The sequence below is a fragment of the Pempheris klunzingeri genome, chromosome 22 (assembly GCF_042242105.1).
Source record: "Pempheris klunzingeri isolate RE-2024b chromosome 22, fPemKlu1.hap1, whole genome shotgun sequence".
Lineage (NCBI taxonomy): Eukaryota > Metazoa > Chordata > Actinopteri > Acropomatiformes > Pempheridae > Pempheris > Pempheris klunzingeri.
Genome location: NC_092033.1, coordinates 7,549,399 through 7,571,926, shown reverse-complemented (window position 1 = coordinate 7,571,926; position 22,528 = coordinate 7,549,399). Strand labels below are relative to the sequence as shown.

General features: G+C 39.4%; 3 protein-coding genes across 4 annotated transcripts; all 3 read right to left on the bottom strand.

Moving 5' to 3' along the window:
* Window positions 1-4,439: 4,439 nt before the first annotated feature.
* On the bottom strand, window positions 4,440-13,370 carry ube2nb (ubiquitin-conjugating enzyme E2Nb). The gene is made up of 4 exons (XM_070853611.1): window positions 13,272-13,370; window positions 11,399-11,645; window positions 9,784-9,924; window positions 4,440-7,109 (listed from the first exon to the last, which is right to left on the bottom strand). The coding sequence occupies exons 1-4, from the start codon at window positions 13,299-13,301 to the stop codon at window positions 7,069-7,071; spliced, it is 459 nt and encodes a 152-aa protein (XP_070709712.1). The 5' UTR covers window positions 13,302-13,370; the 3' UTR covers window positions 4,440-7,068.
* Window positions 13,371-14,652: 1,282 nt separating this feature from the next.
* On the bottom strand, window positions 14,653-16,894 carry mrpl42 (mitochondrial ribosomal protein L42). Its single transcript, XM_070854092.1, has 5 exons — window positions 16,764-16,894; window positions 16,434-16,497; window positions 15,928-16,012; window positions 15,137-15,300; window positions 14,653-14,778 (listed from the first exon to the last, which is right to left on the bottom strand). The coding sequence occupies exons 1-5, from the start codon at window positions 16,840-16,842 to the stop codon at window positions 14,733-14,735; spliced, it is 438 nt and encodes a 145-aa protein (XP_070710193.1). The 5' UTR covers window positions 16,843-16,894; the 3' UTR covers window positions 14,653-14,732.
* A 209-nt stretch (window positions 16,895-17,103) lies between these two features.
* Window positions 17,104-22,234, bottom strand: pwp1 (PWP1 homolog, endonuclein). Of its 2 annotated transcripts, none has more exons than XM_070853760.1 (15): window positions 22,063-22,234; window positions 21,766-21,824; window positions 21,427-21,593; window positions 21,228-21,313; window positions 21,012-21,108; window positions 20,753-20,863; window positions 20,518-20,648; window positions 20,258-20,331; window positions 20,040-20,136; window positions 19,837-19,898; window positions 19,634-19,745; window positions 18,900-18,990; window positions 18,300-18,421; window positions 18,047-18,152; window positions 17,104-17,819 (listed from the first exon to the last, which is right to left on the bottom strand). In XM_070853760.1, exons 1-15 carry the CDS (start codon window positions 22,126-22,128, stop codon window positions 17,725-17,727), a joined length of 1,476 nt encoding a protein of 491 aa, XP_070709861.1. In that variant the 5' UTR covers window positions 22,129-22,234; the 3' UTR covers window positions 17,104-17,724. The 2 variants fall into 2 exon arrangements, with proteins under 2 accessions (XP_070709861.1, XP_070709862.1); XM_070853761.1 differs by having other exon boundaries at window positions 20,258-20,328.
* Between the last annotated feature and the right edge of the window lie 294 nt (window positions 22,235-22,528).

The following is a 22,528-nucleotide window of genomic DNA, read 5'->3' as shown; positions in this document are numbered from 1 at the left end:
CGACCAATTAGCCCTACAAGTACATCTGAAACTAGTGGGACAGGCTGGATGGGAAGGCCATTAATTTTGCAGGCATTTGCTGAGAAAGCAAATTAATGGATGAAAAGCTAAAAGATCCTCAAAGTTACTACAGTTCATTCTGAGACAACCATGAACTTTGATAAAACAAAATAAATATCAACCTTATGGTGGTGCTACATGAAAAACCAAAGGATCACTGACATCATCGGGATTCATCATGTGGACACTACTAACGTCTGTACAAATCTGCCAATCAATCAGTCAAGTAGATATTCGGATATTGAACTCCATCAGTAACATTTTTGACCAGCACTAGGTGAAAAGCCAGACTACCAAAATCAGTAGGAATTATTCTCTGGGGATCATGAATGCTTGGACAAAATTTCATAGCACTCCACCAGACAGTTGTTGAGATACTTCAATCCTGATCAAAGTGGTGTGCAACCAACGACAGCAGGCATTTACTGACAATGACCAAATCATTCAGGTTTGTCCTTTTGAGACTCTGTGGGGATGGAAGATGGGGAAGAATAAACTCTATGAATGAACTCTAAATACCTATCTTCTAAAAGTGTCTGATACGTCTCATTTCTAATTTACATTTACAGCAAACAAAGTTTTGCCTGCATCAGTGATCCACTGCAGCTGGCTTGTATAACATCTGTTATAGGCAGCGTCCTTTACCTGATCTAACTCCTGGAAAAAGTCATAGAGATACTGAAAGTGAGACTGAAGGAGGGATTCCTTCTCAGCTCGCTGATTTTCGTTTCTTTACACATGGGAGGGTTAAGGGTGGTTATATAACAACAAGGAAGTACAGGTTAAAGGGTTCTGACTGCACTGCTCCGTCACTGCATCTGCAGTGGGACAGAGAAGGGGAGGGGGAGAGGAGGAGGAACAGAGAGGGAAGGGAGAGAAGAGAGGAGAGAGGGGGGAGAAGGAAGAAGCAGGGAGAGGAGAGGAAAGGAGATGAGAAGGGAAGGGAAGAGAAGAGAAGAGATGAAATAAAGAGGGAGAGGAGATCAAAGAAGTGTTTCACAAAACTGGGCTGTCAATGCCGTAGGAATGCACTAGTATTTTAGAAATTGTTGCCACGTGAACTGAGGAAACACAGAATAATGACTGTGAAATTCTATTTTGTTCAGAAGGTAGAAATCCTACAACACCCAGAATGCACTGCACCACTATCCCGTCTGACTTTGGTGTGGCTGCCTCTTCCTCCTCCATACACCATAATTCCTCTGCACTGTGTTCTGGCTCGTATTAGAAGTCCTGAATGTCTCCTGACTCCAGGATTAAGTTGAAATTAAAATCACTTTCTTAGATTGGGCAATAAAAATGAAACAAAAATGTGACTCTACAAGCTCTGCTGCAGGCAACACGGAGGAAAGTTAGACATGTTTGCATATGTATATATTACCTATTCTGTAATGGCACAAAGGTGGTTTAAAAAAACACCAAAGGGTCCCTTTAAAGAAAGAGGAAGAAAGAGTGATATGAGAGGAGAAGAAGAATGATGGGGTGTCAAAAGGAGTGGAAAAGAAAGGAGAAAAGCTGGAAAGAGAGAGAGAGGAGGGAAAGTAGGAAATAAGAGGGAATACAGAAGGGGGTGACAAGAGGAGAGGAATGGAAAGGAAAGGGAAAGAAGGAAATGGAAATGGGGAGCGAAGAAAAAAGGAAAAGTATAGGAGGACGGAAAAGACAGTAGAGACAAAGGAAGAAAGAGGGGAAGAGGAGAGGGAGGAAGAGAGATGGGGGGGAAGATGACAGTGGAGAGGAAAAGGGAAAATTGAGGAACATAAAAAAGAAGAAAGAGGGAGCGGTATGGAAAGACGAGAAAAAATGTTGTAATTATGTGAAGATTGAAAATAATACGAGGGAAAGAAGGGAGAGATGGGAAAAAGGAAAAGAGGGAAGAACACACAACCCTCAGCTCTCATAATTAACCATTTCAACACACTCTGAACTTCAAAAACCATATTCAACAACCACCGACCAGCACGGGTGTCAGAATTTCAAATAGGTGCTGATGCCGATGACACGCGACAGCCAAAACAGGATGGTTGTCGTCAACTGTCGGTTTACCAACACGGACATGTGATGAGAGTGTTTTCACTTGTAGTCAGCAATCACAGCGAGAGATGATCTGCCCTGTCAGAGCAGCAGGGCTATGTTTAGGACGCTGACTCCACCTCATCTGTGGCAGTGATCCCTGTAAATGTAGCTCTCTATTGTCACATGCTTACATGATAAATTGGTCTGCATGAAACAATGCTTGAGAGGATCCACAACACGTGACTGCACACAGCAGCTGGTTAGCTTAGCTTAGCACAAACACTGCAAACAGGGGGAAAGAGCTAGCCTGCCTCTGTCCAAACCTCTCCCACTCTTAACTATATTAAAGTGTATTGTAAAAGCTTGAAAACAGCATTTTAATAATAATAATGATAATAATAATAATAGTGATAGTCTTCATTGTCTGAGTTTTATTTTCACAGCCAGTACATGTTCTGCTTATGTTGGTAAGTAAAATGTTCATAAATCATATAGTTAACTGAACGAGTAAAATACAGAAAATCCAAATATTTCAAATCATTTCAAGGATATTGTGTTGGGGGCCTCACATTTAGGTTCATGCCCAACTCTCGATAAAAGCAGGGAGCCCATGCTGATCTGAATAGATAACTTCCAAACAGAGACAGTTGGATTTAATGGTGGTTAACCATGGGAGTTAAGAGAACCACATAAGATAAGACCACAAAGCCACGACACACACGTATCAATATCTACCTAAAATACTACATTTATGTGTACATGTAATGTGTGTTGGCTCATGCACAGCTTTAGATCATATTACACATAAAAAGAGTCAAGATATAGTGACTTAAATAGACTTAAAAATATCAATTCAACCAGAAGAGATTTACTTAGGATGGACAGTGTAATAACAAACCCTTCCTGGAGACAAGAGCCTCTGGGACTAGTTAATGTTTTGTCAGATATTTCAGATAGCAAGGGGAATCATTTCCTGCAATTCCCCTCAAAGAATGGCTGCATACCAGCTCGAATGACTCACTGTTGCCATATAACCCAAGCCATGACCATAAAACATTGCGAAATATTTCTTTCTGGTCAGGAAATGTGGAAAACATTGGCCCCCGCTGTAGTAACAGGATGAGAATAGTTGCCAAAGACTAAGGGTATAAATTGTATCTGTTCAGGTATCCAAAATATCTATAACTTCAGGGAATATTGCTGAGATACTACAAGCTGGCAGAAAAACATGATCTTATTCCTAAGAGGTACCTCAGTTCTAGTTAGTTGTGTTGTCTGGTCCAGTTTAAATGTGCTTCTAGCGCCATCTTGTGAGATTCCCTGGAACAGCAGGAGAAAACTGTATGGTGGGTTTTGCAGTGGGTGTTTGTCACAGCACTGATATTGACACGTGGTAACAGAGAAACCACAAGTGTAAGCACCATCATTAATAATTGCCTTCAATTAAATGATAACTAGACCATCATTTCAAGAAGTTTTGATGATTTCATCATTTTTTTTATATCAAACTAATCCACAAACAACCCAAATGACCTGGTTCCTCTCAGGCTCTCTGGCTCAGTAACTCGAGCTGCATCTGTGGGAACTCTGGGGGTCTGTTTCATAAATCCTCAACATAGATCAACATGTGGAACTCCTCACATACAGAGCTTAAAATGAATTATTAATGGGATCATTTTGAACCCAAATTGAAATGGTTTTAAGAGGAGTTTAGTCGTGTAGTCATGAAGGGTCTGGTGGTTGACGGATGAATGTTGTGCTGATCTTCTTGCATCATTCTGTGCTACTTAGTGTGCATTTCTGAGGAGTTTTGGAAATATCATCTTGTGGTGTCTTGTGTGCATTTTCAACCTGACTTTGGTATTTCAAAAGACTCGTCAGATTAAAATCAACCCCATCATATGTGCCAGTGGTCCTTGCTATAAACTCCCTAAAAGCACATATACAATAAACAGCAGTATGAGGTGTATTTTGACTCACTGCTATCCTGCTCCAGCTGGACAGGAACGGCCCCAGATCCTGCTAAAAAACAAGACGTAATCTAGGTTTTTTTCAGTGTGCACGCTGGGATACCTCAGAGATGATTTACAACTTCACCCATGCAAAATGTGTGCGCTTGCTCTGATTAAGGGTTTATCAAACAACATCTCTGACACCTAAATCAGATTCTGAGGGTTGTCATTTTATCCAAAGGTCGTCCCTTCAACAGTAAAATGAATAAAAATAAGATCAGAGTCCTTCAAGAGCCATAAATGTATGAAATTTAGAGCACAATCACTCTCCAGAAATTAAATCTCAGCAGTAACCTTTGTCCTTTAGGGGAACAAAAACTCGAACACAACATAAACCAGACGAGCCTCAACTTACTTACTCAACTCAGTTTATTTACAGAGTATTTGAAGAGCCATGTATGCAAATGTACTGAAATTACCGACAGAACTCTTCTTTTTTTTCCTTTTTTTTGTACACATGGGGATCTGATTAATCAGTTTGATCTCTCTCGATATTTTGATCTAGATGCTTTGAAAATCCAGTGAGTGACTGTTTCTTGGTTCAGATTACTGTCAAGTCCCTCAGGGAAACAATAAATTAACCAGGTTTTAAGCCATGCTCCAGCTTCCAGACTTGAGTAAATGTAGCAGTTAGAAACAGTTAGTTAATAATTCTGGGTGAGGACAGGACACAAACAAATCTAAGCAACACCAAGCCTGCGATAGTCCAAGAAAGAGCAAGAAAAGAGATCAATCAAAAAAGGAGGCTCAACGAAAAAAGTCTTAGTACAACATAACGTTATAGTCCTCCTTCGGATGAGCCATACACAAGCAATATGATCACGGAGGGTCTAAAGTTACGGAGCCATGAGACTTTCAGGTCATGACCTACTGTTGTCACACTGATCCCTCTAAACCATCGACAAACCGTCTTTTAAAAGGAAAATTCAAGGATTAAAAAAAAAAAAAAAAGTCTACAGGTCGTCAGCAAATCCCAATTGAGAATTTGACACAAGGTTTCATGTGTGCCAATAGAAAATCTGTATGATGATGAAGACCTTTTTAATCGTTAACACTTTATTTGTAATATCACTTTTGCCGCTACCACAATGATTCACTTGCCTAATTGTCACAGATCAGTATCATAGAAAGAGCAAAAGCAGGTAAGACCAACTCAGGAAAATCACAGTGGAACAACTTTGTAATTGATGACAAAACCTTCAAAAAAAAAAAAAAAAAAAGCCTCAACTTTCCCTTTAAAGACCAACTCTTGCAACCACCCTTGAAGAAAGCTAGTTTGAACTGTCCAGTTTGATTATGGTACATGCCTTTTTTTAATGAAGTAACACTGAAAATAAAATAGAGAACAGGCAACATAGATAGCATGGACAGACAGTTTAAAAAAAAAAAGGAAAATAAAAACAAAAACAGCTCAACGTCTTACAGCCTTAAAAAAAGGACATTTTCAACACATCTTAGTAGTCTGCTACAGCATGCATACAGTTCCTTTTCAACACAGAGACTTTGTGTCATTCTACCTTTCTGAATGTGTTGGGAATGGCTTTTTTTAAGCACGTGGAAGTAATCTGCTCACCCTCCCCAAACTGTCCAACAGGGTTTGAAAAGACTGACTTTTACTCAAACTTTACACTTGTGAGAAAACTGTGGATGAAACGGACTTTACACCGACAGTTTCTGATACTTAAGTGTGAATTTTTAACAAATTGGCAAAATTTCACACTACTGCCGAACAGACCTCTTGACATAACTTTGAAAGAACAAAAGAAAAATGACATTAAATAAGCAAAGTTTGGATTATTAGGAGCACAATCCTCATCTACCTGGGCTGAGGCATCTAATCACACAGTAAGTCTGTCATTTCTATGAAACTAAGAGCGATGTTAAGATGTAAATAATGAAATGAGATAAAATTACATCTGCTGGGGCCACAAATCGACACTAGCCATGGATTAAATGCTGTTAAATGCAACTACGGCTGTTCAGCACTGTCCATTCTCTACCGGCAAATTTGGCAGGTGTACGGCAACCTTCAAGGCGTCTTCAAGTTTAGCTTACAGTAAAAATGTTGGAATGAACCTCAATCGGTTGTCTGTGGATGAAAAGGTTTCATCTCGGCCCTCTGAGACCATATTTTATTTTCCTTTAAAATGTACACTATAGCTACAGTGTCTTTTGAAGGTGGGACTGAAGAAGTACTTTAAATTTACTTAATTTTACGTCTAATCATACACATAAGATCATCTTTGCTGTGCAGTGACAATATTGTGAAGAGTTTCACCTCTGTGCTCAGTATTAAGTGCCCCGTGTGCCGAGTGCGAGATGGTGCTGAACTACAGTAGCTGCTGCACCACCAACTTAATGTTGAGTGCTGTGACGTGTTGGTATGCGCTGGTACACACAGGAGTGGAAATCGGAAGAACCTCCGTGTTGAATGTAAGGGCTATTTTCCAAAAACTTCTCGTATTCCCTAAAAAGAGTGAAGAGAAACTTCAATCATATTCATATTTTCCGCCTGCTCACAACCACCGGGGAGAAAAAGACAGCTGTACACTCTGTATGTGGTGAAATAACAGAGCATGTCATCTCTCACAAAAGACATACAGATGTGTTGACAAATAATGCATGTGTTAAAAGAAGAACAGCTTTAATGCATGTATATTTTGCAAACGTACCAGTATGTGCCTAGTTCAGGACAACATATTGCATGTTATTTTTAAGACTGTAGTGGGGAGGGTGTCATTCACTGTCCATGCATTTAAATAGCAACACAGGAAAAAAAAAAGGCTAACACACACTTAACGCGTCTTAGAAGAAAATAAGTCACCCAGAGGTCTGCAGCAGTAAATCTTGTCATTTCTTTCAAATAGATTTGGACTTATAATCTTTTTTTTTCTCTTTTTTTTGTGTCCGTTAACTTCAAATGTTGACAGAATAGGAGTACATTTTGTGGATCACATTCAGTCGCCTCGTCTCTCGTCTTCTATTCGTTGTTGCCCGCGTAGAGCCTGGTCCATGATCGGGCTGGGGGGGGAGACAGAGAGATAACAACGTGGTGGAGTGAGTGAGGAGGATATGGTGCACGTCTGTAGATAAGTTAAGTGTTTCAGAGTGTAAACAGATGGCCTCCATCGAAGAAAGGCCCACAATAATAAGCAGCGACTGAAATGCTCTGGTATTTTCAAGCATGAAGTCATTAATCAATTACCCAGTCAAAAGAAATTTACTCCTTAGCTATTTTAATGATCACTTTATCATTTAAAGAATTTATTAAGCAATACAACATGCAACTAAAGCAGCACCTAGGGATTGTATTAATTATTGATTAAGCCAATAGTTGTCTCTATAAATGCTCCAATCGTTTAGTCTTTAAATTCTCAGAAAATTGTTTTGCAAAGCCCAAAGAGACATATTCAGATAGCTTGTTTTGCAACACTGATGGATCAAAACAGCAAAAGGTATTCAGTTTCTTTTCTTAGAAGCCATAACCCAAAAGGAATAACTTTTTACTTTATAGATTTACTTTATAGATTAGATCCATGCCCGCAGTAATGTCTGTGAAGCGAATACTGTTGGACGTTTAAGCAGCAAAACTAAAAACTGCAGTTATAAACTTGACAGGACAGAGGAAACTCTCCAGGGAAAACATAATTCAACTTTTAGGTCAGGAAATTAATGTTTTAGACAGCTCTGATGGAGCTCAGGATTTATCAGGAGGATGCAGCTTTACTCAAAACTATTTAACCTTATCAACCTGAGCTTTGTGCGTGTGAATTTTTGGTTGTGCAGAAGAGCACAGAAGATTAATTAACATTAGATCCTGTCAGCACGTCTGGAGATTTATATGTATGTATATATTACTTGAATTTGTATCTAGTTTTTCTTCTTGAACATATTTTTTTTTAATCTTGCATGTGTATACTGTATAGCTGTTTATATCTCTCCGTTCTTTTTCTATGAATCTCCTTTTTTTTCCTGAAGCTGCATTGAAGACGAAATGGCGAAGCAAGGATGTCATTGTGTGGTTGTTTCTGTACATATGACAAATAAAACCATAATAAAATCCTGCAATAATCGATGACTTTACACTGCTGTGGCTCGTGCATATATGCGCACAGCCTCTAGAGGGAGACACTTGTTTCTGCTGCGGTGGGATTGCTGCTGACATTCCACCACTTGCAACCAATCTGCTGTTAATCAGAGTGGTAATTTTTATGACAGTGCTCACAAATAAACTGCAATCTGCGTATGTCAACAGGTTACTTCACTGTCAAAGCTCTAATCTGTCCGCACTCTCTATGTGAAATATCTTCCGCAGCACAGAGGATTATGGGTCAGCACAGCCAAATGCTGCAACCAGATGTAGGCAGACATCCTGGTAGTTTTGGCATAGATGTACTTGGACATACAGTACTAAATCTTTTTCTGGCATACTAAATAGTATGGCAGTTTGGGGTTTTGAACGCACCAACAGTCTCAGCTCCAAAGGGGAGCCACTTTAGCCAAGCAACAGCTAACACCAGGTTCAACAGACTAACCTGCCAAATAAACCGCAAAACAGCATGAAACACGGAAAACTTACAGCTTCCAAGTCCTCATTAAGGAAGCAGTCCCCAGTAAAATAAAGTAACACACGCACACACAGCAGATGTGTTTTGCTGTTGCTGTGAGGCGTTGCCGTCATATTACCAGCCAAAACAAGATAAATCCACTGGTTCCTCACTTCCACAGATTTTGGGAGGTCATGAAAACTGCTGTGTTTGTGTGCTTTGCTCGTACCTTCAACATCTTATTAAGAGAGCTAACATTAGCCACATAGCAATGGTGGACAGCAAGGTGGATTCAGGTTTTCAGTGGTAACATGATCAACAAATAACTGTGTGTGACGTCGTACACAAGACCAAATGTAAAACGGAGCATTTTTACACACATTTAGTCAAAAAAGGTGGACTATTCTCACGGTTTGAGGGTTTCTAAAGGCCTCGGGGACACATATTTATGGTGAAAATGCATTAAAATGTACATTTTGCAAAGTATGTCCTCTTTAAATAATCGTTAGTTCCTGATAATTGTACCTGGTGCAGGTTTTATATCCTGTTTGTGTTGTGCATTGCAGCATTCTTTTAGTTTCTTTGGCAATGAACATTAAAGCCACAAACAAACACATTTAAATTAAATTTTGTTCTGGTTACAACAGAATCAGATATAACAGAAAAAGCCAAAAAGTCAAGCTTCATGAACAGAAAATCCACGAAAATTGACACCAGTTAAACACCAGCGATACGATAACAACTGAAGACATCAATGTTATGATGGATTACTGCATGTACTTGTTATTTCTAAGTCTGATATCATGAATGAACTGCCATTTTGTTACCACTCAATTTTACAGTCTGACACTGTCTCCTTTTTAGCCAACATGCGGCTAAAAATATAACAGTAAAACATGATTTCTCACGCACAACATCGACAGCAAAACATCTTTCATTTGCAGAAATGTCCTCAGATGAATGTGCTGCTCTGATTTGAGATCAGATCCGACTTGGAAACTCAATTTATTTCCTTCATCTTTACTGCCATATTTGACTGTATTTACAGTTAGATGAGGTTCACTGTGACCACCTTTGACAGCAGCAGTAGTTGTTCTGTACAGCTGACCCCGAGTGCTATAACAAGAAATTGTAATGTAATCCCCCACCTGTCTCAATGGCATGGCTTTCATTTTTCTTCCACTGCTCTGCAACATCATTTGCCAGGGGATCATCTGGATTGGGAGCACTTAATAACGCCTGGATAGATAGCAACACTGTACGGATCTGCAGCGCTGGGGACCACTTATCTGGAAGGAGAGAAATTCAGAAAAAGATGGAAAGAGACAAAAATGACAGCTTAAGGTCAGATTTGCAAAACAAGGGGAACTTCAAGGTGGTATGACATTAGTATTAATGGGTAAAGACATCTAGAGCTACTTTTTCCTAAGGCTACTTAATAATGGAAAACAACCCTGGCTCTAGTAAATGTAATGACTCAAAACGGTAAAATAGGAGCTAGAGACAAATTAAGTGCAGATCAATGTGCATATAAATCACACTCTGTTGCAGTACTTTCTTTATTACCTTAGAGCAAGTTTGGCAACCACCTCTGCAGTTGTCTATATTCCTCTTGCCAAATAAACCGTAGCTTGAGTTTGCTTACCTCAAAATCTGATTTTAAGGATGTAATATCTGTTTACTGTGGCTTCATCCTACAAGATTGCTTTCTGTAAATGTAACCAGCTGCTGTTCAGCCATCTCATACTATAAAAGTATCATTTCTGATTCTGTGCCACATTTTGGTTGGGACAATCAAAACTAAATGTGTGATTCTACGCCTCACACTGCTGGTGTAATTTGGTATCAGAGCGCAGTAAAACTGTCAGTCGGGTGTAAGGTCATCAGAAAAATATCAGGCTACTTGTTTGATTTGATAAATTTAAAAAATGACTATGCCAACTAAGTCAAAGAGAAGTGACATTTTAAGAATATAATCATGTGCAACCCACCTAACAGTGAATAAAAAGGTGTAACCTATTAGATTATGTCACAATGTAAATAATCAGTGAATATTTACTACATCCAGAAGGTTAAAAACATAATGTTTTTAAAGGTGAGAATAGGTAATATATCTTATTAACACTGAATCAAATGGCTCTGTGTAATGTGAAAGAGTTGAAAGTATTACCAAAGCTACTGAGAATCTACAACAAGCATCACAGCTCTGTGCAGCTTTTAGCTGACGCTAGACCCTCGTTTTGGCTCAACAGCCCACATTCAGACTGTGTGATAGCTCCTTAACATCTCTGTTCACCCCCCCATGTAACCTCGTAGGCAGCCACTTCCCATAAATCTGACAAACAGTGTTCGCTACCTGTTCGGCACAAAGCAGCAGACAGCCATTATAAATATGTGGTTGGTGCTAAAAATCTGAATCTTTTTTCTGTAAAAGGCCATTAGGTGCAACTATTACACCAAATTTGTTGCATGACCTGTGTCATTGGGATACTGAGTAGACAGCTGCTTGCTAGCACATTGGGAATAATAACTTGATCACCTTTGTGTGGGAGATGTATGTGAGGCATGAAGGCCATAGTTAAAACTTTTTTTTTTAAAATCTCAAATAGGTCATAAGTCCCCAATTGCAGCTTTAAATGTTTATGATACTGCAAGCAAAGAAAGAATGCTACTTCCTGCAATATGTTGTGAGTGTAGTTCCACAGTGATGCCACCCAGAAAAAAAATTTACATATCAGAAAAAGTCTAGCCATGCTTTCTTACCTTTCAAAATGTCTAAACATATTCTTCCCAGTTTGTCAACATTGGGGTGGTAGATTTTGGTCATGAATCGCACTTTGGGAGCTGCCATGGGATACTCTTCTGGAAGAAATAGTTCAAGTTTAAATGTGCCTCCTTCAAAAGGAGAGTCTTGAGGCCCTGCAATGACCACATGGAAGTAACGTGCATTCCCTTCATCAGGCGTAGCCGTGATCCCTGGAACAGGCTCTGCCATCAACCGCTGTGTCTCCTGAGTGTGGTCAGAATGAGAAACACATAAGACTGCTGTTGACATTTGTGAGTTTAAAACACAAAAAAAAAAACTGCTGCAGGAAGAACTGCGGAGCTGTCAGCACACAACGGACTGACAAGTATATAAAGGAAGCACATTTTCACCCTGCAAACTCACCCATATACAAGCAAAACAACATTCCAAGAGTTTTTGTTCAACACAAACACTGAACTGTGGGTGAAGGCTGCAGAACTTCTCACATAGTGGACGATGACTTATTGTTGATACTAAACTGAGACAATACTATCCATCATGGTTAATCTGTTAACCACGTTATTAAATTTAGGGTGCAGCTAATATTTTCATTATAGATGAATCTGTCTTACTTTCTCAATTAATCAGCTAATTGTTTGGAATACAAAATGTGAAAAAATAATGAATAAAGACCATAATTTCGCAGAGCCCAAAGTTAGTTCTTAAAATCTGCTCGTTTTATCTACTCCAATATCCAAAATGTTTTATCAAGGCGAACCCAATCTGCAAATTTGCACATTTAACACCATAGCTGGTGAATTTCTAGCATTTGTATTTTAAAATAACTAATCGATTATCCAAATAGTTGTCATTTATTATACGATTGATTACTCATCTGACTGTTTTAGCCCCTAGTTATTTTATTATCAACCTGGAGCGTATAGGTTTTTTAAAAACTCCATCATCTTAAGAGGATTTTAGAGAACTGTGCTTAACTAAGGGACAGTCGGTGATAGAAATCAAAAAGGAGGAAGCGGAACATTTTTTTAAAATATTTTTGCATCTGATAAAGCAGGTGCAGCGAAACGTCTGCAGTAAACAGGAAGGAAACGGGCTTAATGTTGCTGTAAAAGCAATTCGTTTCTTCGTTAGGATTGAAAAATAAACCACAGGTTTCCATTGCGGTGTTTTCATTTTGTAAGCGTTATATTACTGCCTGTGAAAAACCTGCTTAGCCTGAGAAAAGCAGCTAGATGTAGCGGAAAAACCCTGATCGCGCCCACTGCCGGGCCGGGCCTGGCCCAGTCAAGTTGCGGTGAGGTTGAGGGAGGAGACCGCAACGCAACAGGCCTGAGACGTACGCCTGATTTTTCCTTCCGTTTCACACAAAATAACCTAAACTAACAAGTTACAAAGAGCATTTAAATGTTTTAAGATCACTACGGCAGCGTTTCACATCAGCGCCAAACATGTGTAGTTACCAATCACCAAAGCTACAGCTGCTAGCCTGACGCTAGCTAACTTAGCGGATCCATTCATATGGCGACTAGGACGCAATGTCACAATTTGTTGATTCATACTAGAAATTAGCATCCCGGCGCTGTCATAACTACGATTAACGCCCGACAACAAATCCACTCGTACACACACTCAGCCACAGATAGAGCAGAAGGGAGTAAACAGAAGCCGCAAACAAAACACACACAAGACACAGACCAGCGAGCTAGCTTGATAACTAGCTAGATAAGAGCTAATTGCGCTAGCCGCGCTAACGTCAGGCTACACGTTGGATGGCAGAACTTCTACGTCCATTTTCCCACTAAACACTCTTCACAATGCTCACACACGGGCTCATTAACATATATATACACTGTCCGGCGTAAACTGTACCTTTATAATCCTACGAGGCAAACCGGCCATCTTGTGTTAGCTATTATATTTTTAGCCGTGGACTCGCCTTCTCTTCAGGTTGGATTGACTGAGCTGCCGGGACGGGCGGGGTTAACTCTCACTTCCGGTGGCTTCAGATGACGTAAGGAAATATGCTGCTGCACACTGTGTCCGAATAAAAGTATAAACACCAATTGTTATTTTACTTTTTTAATGTTGGTCGGATTTTATCTGCCAGTTGGCGACCACTGACATTTCATTGTCTGCATTCTGTTTTATATTGTACTTTTGTATTTATTGAATACACATACACACATATCTTTATTGCATTTATACGTTTTTGCTGCCATCATACCTCATTACATCATATTCTACTTCATAGATCATAGATCATAGATCATATGATCATAGATTATTTACTCTATACATAGATACATCTATCTATCTATCTATCTCCCAAACACTTTTCACACTATCAAGACAATTTTAATGATTCCTGTGATTCATGTCAAATTCTAAAATCTAAAGGAAAGCATGTGTGTTTTGTCCTAAAAATACGTAAATTTATTTTACTTCATTAGCATAAACAAAAAATTAACTTTCCATTTATCATAACAAAAGTGATCACTCAGTAGCAGCAATACCAAAAAGAACCATATTTAAGGTAAAGGATTTCTATGGTTAAACTTCAAAAAGCAGTGGCACAACCATTGTCTAAGGGTCTGTCTGTGCTGCTCACAAAATCCAATGTTAAATATAATGTTTTAGGAAAGGGAAAGAAGGTAAAACACATTACTTGGAACACCAGCTTTTGTCCATGTTCGCTCATGAGATATATTTTTTTCCTATTTTTATCGCCACTTCTTTTTAGCCCATGTCCATGTCTTGCTGCGGTGCACACAACCTTCGCCACTCAATGTCAGGGCAGAATCATCAAATGAGACCAACTGGTCGATTACATCTTGTGGTAAAGAACTGTGGTGGACGGTGGTTTCTTCAAATCCAATAAAAGGACGTCACTTTTTTCTTCACTCTCTCTGAAAATACATCTCAACATGTAGGATGCACTCATTTTAATACCACAATCAATTATTGCTGCTGCATTTATGTAACACTGACAGTTTCTACTGCCCCAGTGCTCTCTCTTGGATACATCAGACAGCAAATATTTTAATCACCTTGATCCTCTATAAACTTGTGGCTGTTTGTGTGCTAAATGTGTCATGAAACAGACATATATAAATAGTCTATGAAGATATCTTAATCTATGATGCAGAGATTTGAGAAAACACAAAATCCTAAGGATGCAGACAAAACAAAATATAAGCCACACAGATGTTCCAATGCAGCAGCACCGACTCAAAAACTCATGACAACCTAATCAATATTTTACAGTTTATTATACATAATTGTGACACAAACAAACATTATTTGCAGTTTTTTTTCATCTTTAGCCTCGGATTATCTGTCCTTTGTGGAATCCTTCTTTCTGCGTCTCATGTGGTACCTGTGAACAGTGAAACAGAGGGAAATACATTTTGACACAAAGCTACACATTTTTAAGGTGCAGTGGAAGAATAAAAGAAAACAAAAGAGTACATGAAGCTGCAAAGAGTTGTTATCAAAGTCAGAAGTAACGCTCAAAATACATGTGGTACTTGTCTTAGAGGTAAACAAGAGATTGGAGATTCTTTTTGTTAATTTTCACCAATTACATTTGTAATGAGAGATTCTACTTTTAAATAGAAAACCATGAAATCATTGGGAAAAATATGCTGAAAGATCTCCATGTTATAAAGCCAGCCTCTGTACCATTGGTGGTGTCACAGAACTTTGTCGGTGCTGTGTGATCTCTGTGTACTTACTGTCCCACTGGATACCAGCGGTGTTTGGTGGTGAAAAACATCTTGCTCAGCTCCTCTATAGACGGCCCCTCTTTGTCCTTCAGCACCTCCTTGCTGAGGTTGGCCTTTAAAACCTGGTCGTGGGTCTCAACTGGGTTGGTCACGGGGTCTGGCCGTTCTACGGGCTGCAAAGATTTACGACCATGAACAACTCTCACATGTTTGAAAATATGTTAAAAATATATTTCCAGCAATAATTGCAAATATGAAAACTAATCTCTTTGCAGTGATATATTTCTAACTGATACATGAGTGACAGCAGTATGCAGTCATCTTGACAGTGCTTCACATGCTTTTGCATTTCTTTACGACCATCCTTCAAATAGGACTTAAAGTGAGATACTTCAGGCAAAAACATTATATACATTTGCACTGGTCAGTCTTAAGATTTTGAGATATTTTGCTTCCGTAACATCTTTCAAGCTAGTGGAAAATGTCAGGAATATAAATATTTGTTTTATTTTACTGCACTTTGTCTATTTGCATCACTGGATTTCTCCTAAATTCATATCTTTAAAAAGGAGTTTTCTCAAAATGAGTTTTTTCCTTACACTTACAGAGGGCTTTATTCATATGTCATTCATAGCCTGATTTATGGAACACTGCATTCCTAAAAACACATCGTTCTGATTTATAGAGTGATGAAAAAAGAAATCCAATCTGGCTGTAAAAACCTTCCATTCTAATCAATGAGATGATCGGATATGAATATGACTTATCGATATTCATGAGACCAGGAAACGCTCTCTTACCAGAGTAAGCTCATAGGGAACGTCCACTGTGGGATGGTAACATACTATGGTTTTCCCATCTGAAGTCACGCCGATTTCCACATTACTAAATAAACAAAAAAGCAAGGTTATGGTCACAATAATATCTATATACAAAGTTAATAATCCAACTGTGGATTAAACCATATATATACAAAGTTAATAATCCAACTGTGGATTAAACCATGTATGTAAAAGGTCTAAGAAACTTCACGATAATAACAAGCTATGGCAAAGCAACAGCAGCCCACTGATCATGCACATTTAACATTTACTTATGAAGTATTCAGAGAATCTTTTTGACATAGATGTTCTCAAAGTCTTATGTTTCTTCTGTATTAATTTGGTGCACAGTTACTGCAGTATGTACTATCACACAGCAGGTATCTGTCATTTACAGAACTGCCTTTATGTGCCCACAGTTATAATATAGCAGAACAACCAGGTTATACCTATATGTGCATTTCTAATACAAAGTCGTAACACACCAGTTGGAGCCATCCAGTGAAGGACCGCTGACACCGGACTTGTGTCGCACAGGAACCAAACATGCTGCAACAGAGAACCAAAACAGGTGAGACACACACACATATTAATCATTTCACATTATTAACAGGATCTTAACTAGAAATTGTTTTACAGAAAATAAGTATTACGACAGTGGAAAGAGTCAATGTTAGCCAAGTGTTTACCTGCTAAACGTATTTTCAAGGTTAGCCTCTGTTAGCTTTTACACCCACCATCGCTACCGGTTAAAAACGGTAAATAAACACGACCTCCAACAAACATCTCGTTAAAAAGATGACAGCTCCACTTACTTTGTACATGTCGTAATGTGGTGCCGCAGGAAAGTCGCGATAAGAGACCATGTAGTTTACACAAATGACCCGACGCCATGCTGAATTATTGTCCGTCGTGTGTGCGTCGCTGTAATAGTTCCGTCTTAGCACTTAGACCCCATGACTTTAGTTCCACCTTTCAAGTGACAGGACAGATGGATCATATGAAGAAAATCCCTTTCCCTAAACCAACCACTTCACATTTTTAAACAACTGATTCATTCAGTCCTTGTGTATCTTATTTCAAAAGTTTGTTTAATCAAAACACATTTGTTTGTTTAATCCATTTTTTATCATGTATCTTGTCCATTAATCACCATCTCAGGGACGTCAAAGAACTGAAGGTTTACACATTATAAACTGCATTTATTTATTGAATATACAGCTTTTTAAAGAGTATAATTTTTCAAAACTTTGGCCAAATGTGAGTACACAGGCTTCTCTTAATGTTTAATGTTACCATTCATTATTACCAGGAAATCCAGGTATGTCAGAATGTCACTCTGTAAATGACATTTTCAAATGAAAATAGTCTTAGAAGCATATTACATTTGTAAATGTACAAAGAAACATATCTTAAGTAATATAAATGATTCAAACATTTAAATATTTGAATCACTGCTTCCACCATAAAAATTAAAAAAATATCCGGGAAATATTCACAAATATGAATATATGAAACATTTTCTTGTCTTTTCTTAACACATCTTTGAGTGTCTGTGCACAAGGAGACAAGCTGAACAAGTTTTTCAAGTTTTAAGCCCATTTTGCATTCTGGCCAACCTTTCAAACCCTTCATCAATGCAGCTTTTTTTGTCACAAGTCTTTTTACAAAAACTAAGCGCTGCACTATGAGGAACACAACAACAAGCGGAGCAGCTTGGTATGTTTCCAGGGATGCTCAGTTTATGCATATTAATAGTACGTCGATGCATCATCACTAGGAGACTTCCATCTCTGCTGTGGCTGCAGTGCTGGATGCCTGCGATCCCGTGTTCGCCACTAGGCGCTCTCGACCGCCAAACACCTCAGACACTAGAGGACACAATAACAATAACGTGCGAGAATTATTAATTCAACAACTGACTTCATAAAGAAAAGGTCAGGCACTGTGCTGTGTGTTGGCTAATCAGCAAACACATTTGTCAGATCAACAGTGAAATTGGAATGAACACGTTTCTCAAAGAATAAAGTAACATTTAATATGATTTCAATCAACAGCAGATGATTGCGATGTAAAGACCAAAGAAAAGAAAGTGTACCTGCTGCAACATCACTTATATTCCAAACACGCAAACCATCCCTCTGCCCCCCAAAGGAGTAGATGAAGGGCTCATCAGGACAGCATGAAGCACAGAACAGCACACCCTGTTCACAGATGGGGAAGTAAGTTGTTGGAACTGCCACAAACATCATGAATTTGATATAGTAAAACACCTCTACAACGGACTGCGGCCCTTTAATGGCAGGGGTGACAGAATCTGACATCTACATGCTGTATATGTGACTTCTTACCATTTTCATGTCCCGTGAATGCACCAGGTTGGGTTTGTTGCCAAGGATGTCCCAAATTTTAACGTGTTTGTCCGCTGATGAGGTGACCAGGCATCCTTTGATCTGGCTGCTAAGGTCCAAACCTGCAGAATGTTTCATTGTACAGTCACTGTACCTTCAAAACATTTATGACAGGGAGCTCAGTTGTCTATCAGCATCTTACAGGAGCAGGTGTATTCAAAACCCCACAGACAATTTGTCCATTCTTTTCTATGCACGCTTATCTGTCCTCATGGCCGAGGGATGCCGGAGCCTATCCCAGAATGCACCGTTCACCCTTCCTTTAGAGGGCTGAAACACCTACATCACAATACAGGGGCTGGCTGATAAGAGGATCTTGACACAGGATCGTAATAAAAAAAAGATCTAACAGCCTATCGCACAACAGAAATAAAAAGGATGAAAGTGATGGTGATAATGAACGTTAACCCATCATTTCATCTTTCCTACATGACTCATGGCTAAAAGTCTCAACACACACGGCAGAAGAACAAGCCCCAAATTGTCATTTCCTCTCCTTTGATTGCACACATACATACAAATACACACACGTCCACCCACCTGACACTTCTTCATCGTGAGCCCTCAGGGTGAAAACGGGTTTATCTGAGCGCGCGTCCAGACAGTACACAAATCCGTCCTCGGTGCTGGCCTGAAGCACAACCACAAACTCCAGTTAACCACTGAGCTTGTGACAGAAACAGCAGAAAAGGGATAAACAAGGTTTACGGCACAAAGACCGTAAAGCATTCATGCAAGAATTTGATCTGTGTGAGGCCTTTCTGTGTGGTTCTGCTTTAACTTGTAAATGATTGGCTCTTATAACGAGCACTGATGACCAAGAGAAATTGCAGCATGTGGTCTGAAGAAAAGATCATTTACTAAAGACGTGCAAAGGTCATCATGTAGGTGTTATGCTGTGAAGCTCGAGTGAAATGAGCCTCAAACGACCTCATCATTGCAAGACTGGGAGGTACCAAACAAAGATGATGTACTTGACAGATTATAGATGCTGCTAATTCTGCCACTAATCTGGGTTTTGGAAGGATGGAACAAAAAAAATCACTGTTGTTGAAGACATTGTTTTGTATTCTTCACTTGTTGAGGGTCAATGTATTAAGGAATCTCAATATAAAATATAAATACAATGATAAACCTATTTTGCATGCCTGCAATATAAATAAAGAAATATGGAGCTGAAAAAACTTCAGTATTTTTGTCCAGTCAGAGTAAAACTGCTGATCTATTTGACGTCCATTTCCTTTCAAATGGAGCAGAAGAATTTGAACATGTACCAGGAAGTTGCACGGTGAAAAGTGGTTCCAGACCAGACGCTCCACCTGCCCGCTAAACCTCCAGGTCCGGTGGCTGTCGTCTGGACTGCGGCAGTCATACAGGACAGCTGTCCTGAGAGGAGACATTGTTAGTCTACAAACTCACCTCACCAAATCTTCTGGTCATTACTCCTGAACTCATCACAGTTCTAGCTCACACTTACTTGTCATATGATCCTGAAATCAGAGTCTGTGCTTCAAATGGGTGGAATGATAACGTCTGAACCTGAAAGATTAAAGATTTTGTTTTCCAGAGGCAGAAGCCTGCAAATACTGAGGATGAAATGATAATAATAATAATAATTAAAAAAATATATACACAGTGAATTTACATCCAGCATCACTCTTTTATCCCCTCACTGAATACCTTATCAGTGTGCCTGTGCAGAGTTGTGGCCGGTTTGCCTTGACTAAGATCCCACAAGACAACTGTCTCATCAGCCGATCCACTGGCCAACACATTTCTAAGAAAAAAATTCAACATCAAAGTAATATGTACAAACTCAGGACACCAAACAGGGATCTGGTTAAAGAGTCCATATAATCAGGTATATTTGACTAGTATTAGGTGTATTTGCTCCTGACCTGAGCATCCTGTTCCAGGATAAATCCAGCACTGCATCTGTGTGCCCCTCGACAGGCTCTGCTGCTGCTCCCTGCTATCAACAAGAACACAGAGCTATGGAAACGGGAAATGGACTGCACATCATAGCGACTCAGAGCTCTTCAACAAAAACATGTCTATTATCAACTGGATCAAAAATGCTCTAAAAAACATTTAAAAAATCATTTCCGTTGACACTTGGTTACAGTTTCACCTTAAATTAACGTTATCAGGGGGGTACCTTCTTGCTTTTCTTTTTCTTCTTGGAGGCCTTTTTGCTCCCGAGGGAGAAGGCCGGCTCTAAGCAGTCCACCACATCCAGGTCCCACACGTCTATCCGAGGAGTCATGTTGCCCACAGCAGCATAGTTGGCTGTGGGTGAGGGCAAGCGGAGTCAGGTAAGTATACAGACATGCGCACATAAATTAGTCACAGAAGTCGTTACACCTTCAGTTCTGGTTTGGAAATGTTCTTACCGGCTCCTTCTGCAGGGCTGGGGTCAAAGTTCAGCCACTCCACACAGAGTGGGTAAGCTGGCAGCAGAATATCATGATGAACATACAGAGAGTCCTCCTCCGAGTTATAAACTGGAAAGCAAGAGGTCAACTGTTACTTTAATGATAATTTAATAATAAACGCCTGTATTTCAAGCTAAAACAACAATATCCAAACATAACAAGATATTTTTTCCTGTGTCTTCAGTACATTTGTCATGTCATATATGAAGATATTTACCATAGATCTCTAAATTGCAGCAGTCCTTCTCTGCCCTGCCTGCTAGGATGAGATTATCACCGGGCTTTATTTGGAAGTCCTCTCGCTCGTACTGGTCCTGGAGGGAAGAACAAAGCTAAAAGTAAACATCAGCTTCTTCACAGCTCTGAGCTCACGGTTCATATCAGGCTTTAAATACACTGAATCTGTATATACATAATCACTGAGGGCACTCACTGTGTCTTTAAGAGTGACGTAAGGATCCTCCTCGTTAGAGCTGAACACTGTGAGTCCAGCCAGACTGTCGCCGAGGTTAGCGGTCACTAAATTAAAGACAAACAGACAAACTCTCAGCTACGTTTCAACAGATGTAAGCAGAGTGGTGAGACACAGAGAACAGAAATGAGTTAGTCCTCCTCCTCCTCCTCCTCCTCACCTGAATCATCTTCATCATATTTGTCCAGGCCATATTCAGCCAGCTCATCATCTTCCTCATTCTCATTTTTTGGAACTTCAGCAACATCTCCTGTATTATCATCAGGAATCTGCTCAGAGGCAATACCTTCGTCTTCTTCTTCTTCTTCCTCCGCAGCTTCTAGATCCCTGATTTATCAGAGGAGATTAAAACACAAAACAAAACAAAGAAACATGACACCAGATTCAGCTGTTTGGCCATTTGTGTGGAAAACAGTAAGATTTTATTTTTATTCAGCAGTTATTACTTTATGTTATTCATTTCTATTACTGCAGTAAAGAGTGATTGATTCCAACATACCCCAGCTCCTCTTTGGCTTCAGTAATGATGCGCTGTAGCTCCTCTTGGCTCAGCTCAACCTAAAAAAGTGGATGAATCAGGTTGATAAGCTCATGTGTCTCAAGCTCTGATCAGATGCAAGAAGCATTTTAGGTTGAATCTCTAAATACACAGTAATTGTAAACAGCAAAGTCTTGCTGTTTTTCTCGACCTTTTCAATGTACCTGATTCTGATAAATTATGATTTAACGCTTATAACTGTGGTACTTTAAATTAGTGTACATACATGTTGACACATTAGCCAAACATGCTACCTACTTTATCCGGGGTTTCCTTGGCAACGCCTCGGTGCACCCATCCGACACAAGTGATCTGGGAGCTCATTCTGGAGAAACTGTGTGATCAATCGATCAATCACAATATTATCTATAAGCGATAGTGACCACTGAAACGGCTTCCCTTTAATTTCGGCACGCACACAGTGGGCGTACATGTGAGCTAACATGGGTCCTGTGTCGCATCTGGATGACGTCTACAGGACGCTGATAAGTCTGCCTGATCAAAAATGTAGCAGCAATGAACTAAGTTTTATAAAGTACAATGTTTTATTTAATCAGCAAGTCCCTGCAAAAGGAACTGTAAGTGAAAAAAAAAAAAAAAGCCTCCTCTTAATTAACTATAAATAATTCTCAAAGAACTGGGAAATTCTCCCACATGACCAACATTTGCATCCCCAAGAAGAAGTTGCTTTTCTACAAAACAAAATTTAACAAAGCACACAGAT